We start from the raw sequence: 10,781 nt of genomic DNA on the forward strand, positions 1-10,781 counted from the left end.
GTACACGAGAAGGGGTTCGGTTAATCAAATACGCAGCGGTTAGTACACATTCTCCCCAAAAATCAATAGGTAAAGAAGCTTGGAAACGAAGAGCACGAGCAACATTGAGAATATGACGATGCTTTCGTTCCACCCTAGCATTTTGTTGAGGTGTTTTGACTATAGAAGTTTGATGAATAATACCGTTCATGCGAAAGTATTCTGCAAGACCTTTGAACTCGGTCCCATTGTCACTTCGCATGATTTTCACCCTTTTGGAGAATTGTCGTTCGATCAAAGCAAAAAAATTTCTCATTAAATGAGGCACCTCATCTTTAGTTTTCATCAAAAGAACCCAAACACAACGAGAATAATCATCCACAATAGTCAAAAAATATCTTGAGATGCAGGCCCGATTAGCGTGATAAGGACCCCAAACATCACAGTGAATTAACTCAAATAAATCAGTAGCTTTATTATCACTTAATGGAAAAACATTACGAGTCTGCTTGGCTCTATAACAGATATCACAAGCATGTAAATCTAACTGACTAGTAGTGCCACAAATTGGAGGTAAGAACTTCATTGCTTGCATGGAGGGATGACCGAGCCGTTGGTGCCATAAAGATGTAGAAGACGTCCCGGACACAACATTAACACGAGTTGGTTCCCACGACTTTAGGCAATAAATCCCTCCCATAAGTTTACCCGTACCAATCGTCATCCTCAAGGTATGGTCCTGTATAACACATTCAGAGTTAGTGAATTGAAAACGAATCATATTCTTAACATGTCGAGAGGTTAAGAATTGAGATACAAATATGAGATTGCAGGTGAATGTGGGCACAAAGAATACATCAGATAAAATGAGAGTTTGATTTAACTTCACAACTCCCATTTTGGTCGCCTTAATGCTTGCACCATTAGGTAATCCAATTTGAATAGGTCGAACGGTATAAAGAGAATGAAAAAGAGATTCATCACAGCGAACATGATTGGAAGCACCAGTGTCGATAATCCAAATATGAGCATCCTTACCATTGAGATGAACATGATTCAAAGAAGCGGAAACGTCACCAAGAGTAACATTAGTTTTGACAGATTTGTCAAGTTTACCACGGCCTGCAGTTAAACGTCGAGGTTCTCGGCCTTCCGGATAACCATGTTTCTCCCAGCATCGGTCCTCCAGATGACCATGAAAGCCACAGTAAGTGCACTTCAATAGGGATTTCGACCCCCCTCCTGATTTGGAAGCTGGCGGCTTTTGGCTGGGCGTAGCAAACGCCATAGGGGTAACAGATGTCTCAGCTCTGCGTTGAATATGCATCTGAACTTCCTCTTCTTGTATAAGACGTGAGTATACAGCATGTATAAAAGGCAGCGGTTCTGTACCCAAGAGATTAGATCTAACATTGTCATAGCATGGTTGAAGACCCATAAGGAATTGACGCACCTGATCAACCATACGTCTGTTACGGAGAGTAACATTGAGTCCACAACTACAACCAGTGCAAGTGCAAGAAGGAAGAGCATCAAAGTCATTGATGTCATCCCATAGCTTCTTTAAACGTCCATAATATTCTAACATAGGCTCAGAAGGCTGTTGTTTACAACTAGCAACAACAAACTTCAATTGATATATCTTTATACCATTACCCAGTGAAAAACGAAGTTTAATATCTTCCCAAAGATCATAAGCAGTGTCACGATAAGAAATTGTGGAGCGAACGCTTGGCTCAATGGTATTAAAAATCCAAGCAACAATCATATAGTTTGCAGTCCACCAATCCTCAAGATCAGTGGAACTATCATCAGGTTTACTATACGTACCGTTAATGAAACCAAGCTTGCGTTTAGCACCCAAGGAGACTCGAAAACCTTTATCCCATTCTTCATAATTGGAACCTTTGAGGACAACATGAGTAATAAGCGTTCCCGGACCATCATTAGGAGCTAATGCATACAATGACTTAGGAGGTAGTTCAACCGAAGGTTGTTGAACCAATGTTTGGTGAACTAAATTCTCTCCCATGGATCGAAAATTTGACTCACAATACCATGAAGGTTTGTGGAATAACTAGAATATGAAGAAAAAAATCTTTTGTTTTTTTGATTTGTTTCTTGCTTCATTTACAAAAAAACGTTTCCTATATAAATAAGTCTAGTGCTAGAAAATAATCCATCATCAAAACAAGATCTCTTAAGCTAGGCAAGATAATATACAAGATATGCACAATATATATCCTAAACTAGGTAAGATATTATATACAACACATTGCCAAATATACGTGAGATATATTTGGCTAATATAACCCTATAAGTAGAAACAATAATAGTAAACCTAAGGATAAGTGGAAAAAACCACCTGAAAATTGGTGGAAATTAAATTTTGATGCTGCTTTTGATAAGGATACAAATACATGTGGTATTGGACTAATCTTAAGAGACTGTGCAGGAAGATTTGTGGAGGCCATGGTGAAAGTCACTAAAGCTAGAGATGCAGAGCAGGGAGAAGGTTTAGCTCTGCTAGAAGCAGTGGAATGGGTTAGAAGTAGAAATTTGAAGAATGTTATCATTGAAGGAGATTGTAAGACTGTTATTGAAGCTGTGACTTCAAATTTTGGTAATTCCTCTTGGCAGGATCACAACCTCCTTTCGGATATTAGTAGATTAGTTGAAGCTAGTAGTAATATCAGTTGTACTTTTTTTCCTAGGACAGGCAATGAAGCGGCTGATGGGTTAGCGAAATATGCCAAAAGATATGAATGTAATCAAGTGTGATCTGTTAATCCACCAAGATGTATCCACTCAATTCTTGAGTCGGACAACTCTATGTAACTGTTTCCTTTAAGTAATGATTTAGTTTTTATGATCAAAAAAAAAATAGAAAAAAAAAAGTTTTATAAAATGATTATAATAGCCGTGCCAGGCCGAAGGCTAAGTCCTATGAACTAGATATCTAGCTGCTAGATTGGCCATCCATATCACCATGGGCAACCTCCTAAGTTTTATGGGATAACTAATCTAGCAGATAATCGCCGAATGAAACAGCGCCGCACGCTGAACCAAACGGCGTTTGACCGGTTAAGAAAGCTGAACCAAAGGGCGCTTGAAAATTTCTTCTCTTTCCATGTGATATGTTAAATCAATTCAACTCCACATGCTTTATCTCTCTTCCACGTGCTCCCTCCACACTTTTGATACGTTAGGGCCACTCATTCCAATCACTAGTTCATGGAAAAGCCTTAACGTTGGCTATTTTTTTTTGGTGAAATAGCTAACGCGTTTCCATTCGGCGCTGATGCGCAAGAATATTTTCCCAACGCTGAATTGTTTGGCGTAAAGTCACTTTTTGAGCGTCGCACTATTCAGTATTTCAATCTCGCTGATAGTTGGACTGCGAGTAAATGCTACGAGAGAGAACTATCGACTATCGGCGTTAATTTTTTTCCCACACTTTTTTCATGATTTGCAACACTTTTTTGCCAATCTAACAGTTCAAACTAGCCCACAGGGATTAGCCTTATAGCTGTTGAGCACCGTTAAATAAACATGTACTCTACCATCACAATACATGACCAACCACTTTTGTTATCCTTTTACGGTTGCTTTCAAGATTCAAATACTGTTTTTACGTGTTGCCCGTCATCAAACAACTTAAACAGTTATTCACAAATCCACAGCACTCTTATACTCATTTTTATGTGAGTTCGATCTCTCACAAAGAATTTAATATATTCTTTATTAGGACTTACAGTTTTGGATCCGAGCACTCCTATACTCATTTTTATGTGAGTTCGATCTCTGCAAAGAAGTTCTTTATTAGGACTTACAATTTTGGTTATGGGGTTAAATCCGACCAGTCTTGGTCAGCGGGCATGTTTTTTAATCCAGGTCAGACCAGACGGGCTTTATATTCAGTTACCCAAAAAAACCCGTCAGGCCGGGTAAGTAAGGTAAAATCAGTTATTTGGAGGTGTAAAGCCTTCTCAAAGCCCATCCTATTTACCAGGTCAAGCCAAGCAGGCCAAAGAGGCTGCATGCTTTTGTATTTTTAAAATTTTGTAACAACTGGTTTAGTTCATGTTTAGAATTTGGAGATTGAATAAACTATAGTTTAATCAATCTCAAATTTTAATTAATCTTCTAAATGTAGTGTTAGAATACGGGCATCCAACTCAAAACCAATTGGCAATGAGTGGAGAGGACCATAGGATTATAAACCGCAGGATCTTAGAAACCCAGACAATGTGGGACTAATAATCTCAACACGCCCTCTCACGTGTAGCCTCGTTGGGTCTAACACGTGGAACAATAAATCGGGTAACGCGGAGTAAAGGTGCGGTTATTTGACTCGACACAAATAGCCTGCTCTGATACCATGTTAGAATACGGGCATCCAACTCAAAACCAATTGGCAATGAGTGGAGAGGCCCATAGGATTATAAATCGCAGGATCTTAGAAACCCAGACAATGTGGGACAAATAATCTCAACAAAAATTATCAATCAAAATCATCAACAACAAGGGAAAACCGTAAGAAACTAGTTGGAATCCTAGCGACAAGCTGGGTTCCAACACCTTTTCGTATAACAATTCCTAATCTATGATTACATCTCCGTGCATTAACATTAAATCTAGACAAATGATTATGCAGTCTGTTCAAAAACTCAACTGTGTCATCCTCAAGTTCACCAAATGTGGAGAAGGCCAAAGTACCAAACACATACCCTTGAGCTACACATTTGCCAAGATATTTCTTATTTTTACGTGTAATGGCATTGCTTATGGCTAGGCCAGGCTGGAACGCACGAACTCCACCACCGGTGAAGGAAGAAACCCCAACAACATCTAAACACGCATCACGACCAAAATAAAAGTGAAAATAAGAATTTTAAACCAAAATATAGTCAAAACACATAACAATTTATTTCAACTTAAGACTAAAACTTTTAAGAAAATTCGAATGAGTATCAGGACGAATAGTATCAAACCAAGCTATTAACCCATAACAAGCAGTAATAGGTTTTGGGTTCTTAACGGGATGGTACAAACATGCCGATAACTATTTACTGCCCTAGATTTGGAGGGGTCTGGTTGGACGGTACGTTCAGAGCCAAAACCTACAATGAACTTTCCGATTATAGAGAAACCCCTTAAGAAAAACTATGCACCATTTAACACAACTGGAAAAGAATTCCACAATTATTAGGTAACAATGTCGTCATTATATAAGGAAATAAAAATCTGAGTAAATAAAATAAAATAAAAGCAAGTCTTTGTTTCTCACTCTTCTCAAATTCCATCTCGAAACGCTCTGAAAAAAAACACCTAATGGCTTCTCTAGATAGTGATATTAACATGGAGGATTCCAGCGCCGCCGCAGCGCCACCGTGCCAACATCCATCTTCATCATCATCAGCTCTTTCAAAGAGACCTAAGAGATTTGAAATCAAGAAGTGGAATGCTGTCGCCTTATGGGCTTGGGGTGAGAACAATAATCTAACCTAAACCCTAATCTCGATTTTGATTTTTAGGGTAAGAAAACGAAGAAACGCCTTTGATTTTGGGTTTGATGGTTTTGTTTTTTGTTTGATTTTGCAGATATTGTTGTGGATAACTGTGCTATTTGCAGGAATCATATCATGGATCTCTGTAAGTAGTAGATTTGCTTTTTTGGGTTTTTTTCCGATTGATTTGTGAATATGGGTTACTGATGGTTGGAGAGATTTGGGTTTTTGATGATTTAGGTATTGAATGTCAAGCTAATCAAGCTAGTAATACAAGTGAGGAATGCACTGTTGCTTGGGGTATGTACTAAAAACCTAATCCTTAATTTACCATTTGTTGGTAATTTGATTATCAAGGTTTGATTAAGCTGACGAGGATGAATTGGAGGTTTAACATGATTTAGTCTTTGCTTGTTGTGAAGCATGTTTAGTTTAGGTTTTTGTTGAGTGTGATTGTTGTTGTTTGTTGGATGAGTGCGGTGGTGTCTACCAGGAATTTATTTTTTTGAACTGGTAGGGTTGCGTTAGAATTTGCGAAGGTTGCTAATAGTTATTTTCCCTTTCTGAACTCCATTAGTGATGAAGTAGCTCCTTATTATATGAGTTATGTATTCTTGATTCTCTAAAGCGTTACCCAAATTCTCTCTTGGGAGCATCTGAAGTATGTTTAGTTGGAAACATCATTGCACTCCATTGCCTTAGCTAATGTTGTTCAGTAATTACATTACCTAGATGCTTGTTACTGGCATCGGCAGTAAGTATGTGAACGACATTGTTTGCAGACTAATAGAGCAAAAACTTTGATGATTTCCTTATTTATACATGGATTTTATGGGCAAGAGTTTTGGCTACTTGGCTCTAGTAATAAACACTGCCCAACTTGTGGAACTCTTAGACTGTTATTCTGAACTCCCAAAAGTGCAAGCACCTCCTGGGAAACCAGTCCTAACCCTCAAGGTAGGAACCTTGAAACTTTGCTTGTCTTAAACCACCGTCCTGCATAATCTACTCTTCAGCAATATGGGACTCGAGTTCATGTGAAACCTAGTCATAGTCTGTCTGTATCCAATAATCTGAAAGAGATTAAAAGAGTGAACTGAAGACTGGGGTATTATGATTATAGTAATGCTTGTGCTAGGCATGTCGGTCCAATCATAATATGGTACGTGTGATATGCATTTAGTTAACTATCAAACAATATTCAGTGGATGAATACTTGCTCAAATTTCTAAAAAAAAAAAATCCTTTTTAACAAATCCCATAGAACAACAATGTTTAATTTTGACCAACTTAAATACCATCTGTCGTATTCTAATTGGTTCCCCATGCCCACATCGAACAGCAATCCACATGTAAAACTATGCTTTAGTCAATAGATGCAGTATTTTTATCATGTCCAAAATGTCGAAAAGGTCTTACCTGTTTTGTTTTAGGCTCTAACCTCTGACTTTGAGGCTGATAATATGACATTTATTGGCTTTCGGTACTGGGTATTGATTTTGGCAGCATCTCTTTGGGCTAACTTATTATACGTCATGTGAGAACTCACTGTTCTTTTATCTTAGACCATGGAGGTGCCATTGTTAAGCTTAGAAGGAAAAATAGTTGCACCGCTTGGATTCTGATGGACTTGCCATTGTTAAGCAATAATACTGTTTTTTATTTTCTTGTTTAAATTTACTTACATACTGCCTTGCATTTTTATACAGGTGTATGCAACCACGCATTCCATTTCCATTGCATCAGTCGTTGGCTAAAGACCCGTCAAGTGTGCCCACTGGGTATGTGCGCTCTCCCCTTCACGTCTCTTCTATGATGATCCTTACACTATAGATGTATGTTTGGTTTGTTGCTAACACTGGGATTTGTTCTCATAATTTGCAGACAACAGCGAGTGGGAATTTCAGAAGTATGGCCACTAGTAGTAGGATCGAGAGCAACCAAGCATGGGATTCGGTTATCTGTGTTGTTTCTGTCACAGTGGTGTTAACCTTTGAACTCGAACAGAAATAAGAAGTTAAAACAATAGGAACTTTTCCGTGATTCCCATTTAGTTGGTCTTTTGATTCAGAGATAGCTGATCTCATATATATTATGCTAGATATCAGTATATTAAAACGTTATGATTTTGAATGATTTGCTGTATAGTTTTTAGTACGTTTTACTTGGTATGAAGAAATGATTTACTTTGTTTATATGATTTGTGTGTTGTTTATTACTACTTGGTTTAGCTTTTTGTTGAACTAGTTGTGAGTTGTGACACCGGAGTTGGTTCATTTGAAAAGAATGTCTAATATTTCAGTTATCATAATGTCTGGTCTTCCAGATGCAAAAAATATCATGGACAGCATCAGAACACTGGAACCATGTTCCAAGCCTTGTTCTGGTCTTATGTGCTGTAAATCCATGGTATTCTGGGATGGAATATGCTGCCACAAGCAGAGCTGCTGAACTTAGAGTAGACATTGTATGCTCTTCTTTAGGAGAGTTTTAGGATGGAAGCCTTCATATGCAAGCTTGAGCGCAAACCTTATACGCTGCTTAATGTTGATTGAAAATTTTGCAACTCAACAACCCCCAACCAAAGAGCAAAACAAGTAGGAAAACTAAATGCAAAAAAAAAAAGTTGCGACGCCTGAGAGATTCGAACTCTCTCGCGGGGAAACCCCATGTACTTAGCAGGCACACGCCTTAACCACTCGGCCAAAGCGTCGGTTGCTGACACATGTAGCTTACAAAATACTTTATACAGTTAAAAATTGAATATTATAACCACTTTCTTCTCAATGGATGGTACTGAGAGTGGACTTGTTATTTTAGATGTCTGGTTGAATCAGGATGCGTGGTATAGATTTTTGGTTCATCTCTAAGCCGACCTCAACTTGTTTGAGACCAAGGCTTTTGTTTATGTATTCGTTTATTCTCATGCCTGCATACTGCCCCCTCAGACCGTTTGTTTTTTTCTCTTGAAGTCTGTGGGAAATGGAGCCAGATTTTAACCCTCTTGATTCTTTCTAGTATCACAACAAATACCACTAAATGTGTAAAACCCTTTCTTCCAAGGGTCGCATTTGAGGGTTAAGAGGTGATGTTGGACCTCGACATAGAAAGGTCAAGTGATTGGTATCAGTGTGTCAAATTCGTTGTTTTACTAATTTTTTACTAAAATCCAGTTCTTTTTTGCGCACCCAACTCCAATATTATCAAAAATAAAAAAAAAACTCCAATATTATAACACTTGATAATGATGACGATGATTTTCCCTTCAAGCTACCTACGTAATGGAGTGTTTGTATTTCCCATTGGTTTGCCAAATTTTATTATTATGTTAAAACGAATTCAGGCATCACCATTCCACTCTCTGCCGACCACGAAATTTAACTTATTCATCGAAAAACATTTGTTTCATTCGCCCTGTTTGGTATCATGCAAGTTTTTGCAAATCCCAAATTTTGAAGCTCCCTGGCAAGACTAAAAAAAAATTATGCAAAAATTTCAATGCCATTTGCAAAGCCCATAAAAGGTTAAGGCAATGCCACTGTTCAAATTTGCAGATTTAAGATGACTGCAAGCAATGCAACGAATTATTTGCAGTATACCAAACAAGGCCAACTAAACAAAAAAAAAATTCAAACATTTGCACCAACACTGTCCAGGTTATTGAATATTTTTTGTCAAATCAAACCACTTTTACAATAAAATGCAAATCTCCTTAAATGGTTATAAACGTTGCTTGTATGCATAATTTTTGCCCCTTTTTTATTAGTAAACTAAGTAGAGCCATTGAGGGGTTTCCATATAAAATGAGTGGTTCAGTTTGAAAGTGGTGGGGGCTTGGATAATCCTAGCTGCAATTGACAATGGATTAAAAATATCAGGTTTTATAACTTAGTGGTTATTCAACTAAGATCTCACTTTCCCTCTGGAATGGTCTTATAAAAGAGACTCTTGGCTGGTGTCATTTGGAATCAATCCTAGCCAACTAAGATCTCACTCTCAAATATTGTTCTCAATCATTTCGAAGAAGCCGGCAGGAGTGTAGTTTCTTTCTTTTCTTCAAGTTAATGACAAGCGCAAAAGAATTCAAGGAGGCAAGTAATACAAGGACCATTTGTGCCCTGTACGAAGCCTTTAGTGGACGAGACATAGAGACTATCCAACTACTGCTTGCGTCGGATATTGAGTGGTGGTACCACGGTCCACCAGCTCACCAGTATATGATGCGATTTCTCACCGGTACTGGGTCAAATAATAGTAGTAATACTGGTAGTAGAACCTCCTCAGCATCTTCTGTATCGTCCTCGGATGGCCTTGAAGATATAGAAGATTCATCGTCGTTTTTGTTTGTTCCAAGCTCTATCACTGCTCTTGATTCATTAGTTATAGTGGAAGGATGTGATTTCGGCCGTCTAGTCTCGTGGGTTCATGTTTGGACAGTCAGTGAGGATAATGGGATAGTCACACAAGTAAGAGAGTACTTCAACACATCCCTTACAATTGCGCGTTTTGAGCACAATTGGAATAGCAACACCAATGAGCCTTCATCTTCCAGAAAATCACGCACTTCTCCATTGGTTAACTCGGTAGTCTGGGAGAGCAAGCTCTCCAGCACAATCGGAATATCCGTTCCAGGTCTTCTCCTTGCAATTTAGCTCGACAGAAAACTACCACTCCATAGTTCATATGCCCTATTAATGCCCATCCATCTCATGATTATATCATACACACACACGTAGTAGTTAGTACCCCCGATTATTTTCGTGCACCTAGTATATATTGCGCTCTACCACAAGATGTAATATCTACACCATATCAAAATAAAAATAAAAATTGCTCTTCTTCTGAAGCTTCTTAATGTATCAATTGCATGTTCCTTGAAGTTCTTAAGTGGAGAAGATAAGTTTCTTTCGTTCATTCTTGTGATGATATGCATGGCAATGGGAACCCAAGTCGATCTTGGTTGTTTATATATTGAGCAGTTGTACCCAAACTGAGAAGAATATTGAACGAATAGAATTGATATTATGATGTTGTTATTACAGATATTATTAGATGTTTATTGAGGATACACGACATAGGTATTTATAGAGGACAGATACTCATGACCTGCACACATGTGCCTAACCTAGACCATAGTCAATAGACTGGCTATGACTATATATCCTAATACATCCTCACTGAACTTTACAAACAGAAACTGTAAAAGTTTGAAGAGTAAAAATAAAAGAACAACACTCACTCAACAAGAGACAGAGTGTGATAACTACGCGGACTCAGAAAGAAAGGACAATT

General features: G+C 38.1%; 2 protein-coding genes and 1 non-coding gene across 3 annotated transcripts; 2 read left to right on the forward strand and 1 right to left on the reverse strand.

The window, feature by feature from the left end:
* Positions 1-5,256: 5,256 nt before the first annotated feature.
* LOC113339765 (RING-box protein 1-like) lies at positions 5,257-7,707 on the forward strand. The gene is made up of 5 exons (XM_026584989.1): positions 5,257-5,467; positions 5,584-5,634; positions 5,730-5,789; positions 7,199-7,270; positions 7,374-7,707. The coding sequence occupies exons 1-5, from the start codon at positions 5,314-5,316 to the stop codon at positions 7,409-7,411; spliced, it is 375 nt and encodes a 124-aa protein (XP_026440774.1). The 5' UTR covers positions 5,257-5,313; the 3' UTR covers positions 7,412-7,707.
* Positions 7,708-8,118: 411 nt separating this feature from the next.
* On the reverse strand, positions 8,119-8,202 carry TRNAS-GCU. Its single transcript has one exon. It is a non-coding gene; the product is annotated as a tRNA-Ser (tRNA).
* A 1,275-nt stretch (positions 8,203-9,477) lies between these two features.
* LOC113339854 (senescence associated gene 20-like) lies at positions 9,478-10,405 on the forward strand. Its single transcript, XM_026585078.1, has one exon. It carries the CDS (start codon positions 9,554-9,556, stop codon positions 10,139-10,141), a length of 588 nt encoding a protein of 195 aa, XP_026440863.1. The 5' UTR covers positions 9,478-9,553; the 3' UTR covers positions 10,142-10,405.
* The last annotated feature ends 376 nt before the right edge of the window (positions 10,406-10,781 follow it).

Source organism: Papaver somniferum, unplaced genomic scaffold (genome assembly GCF_003573695.1).
Source record: "Papaver somniferum cultivar HN1 unplaced genomic scaffold, ASM357369v1 unplaced-scaffold_21, whole genome shotgun sequence".
In the NCBI taxonomy this organism is placed as follows: Eukaryota; Viridiplantae; Streptophyta; class Magnoliopsida; order Ranunculales; family Papaveraceae; genus Papaver; species Papaver somniferum.

Coding starts and splice junctions, on each gene's coding strand:
- LOC113339765 (XM_026584989.1), top strand. CDS start 5,314: ATGGCTTCTCTAGATAGTGATATTAACATGGAGGATTCCAGCGCCGCC. Junction 5,635..5,729: donor GAATCATATCATGGATCTCT/GTAAGTAGTAGA, acceptor TTGATGATTTAG/GTATTGAATGTCAAGCTAAT. Junction 5,790..7,198: donor GGAATGCACTGTTGCTTGGG/GTATGTACTAAA, acceptor ATTTTTATACAG/GTGTATGCAACCACGCATTC.
- LOC113339854 (XM_026585078.1), top strand. CDS start 9,554: ATGACAAGCGCAAAAGAATTCAAGGAGGCAAGTAATACAAGGACCATT.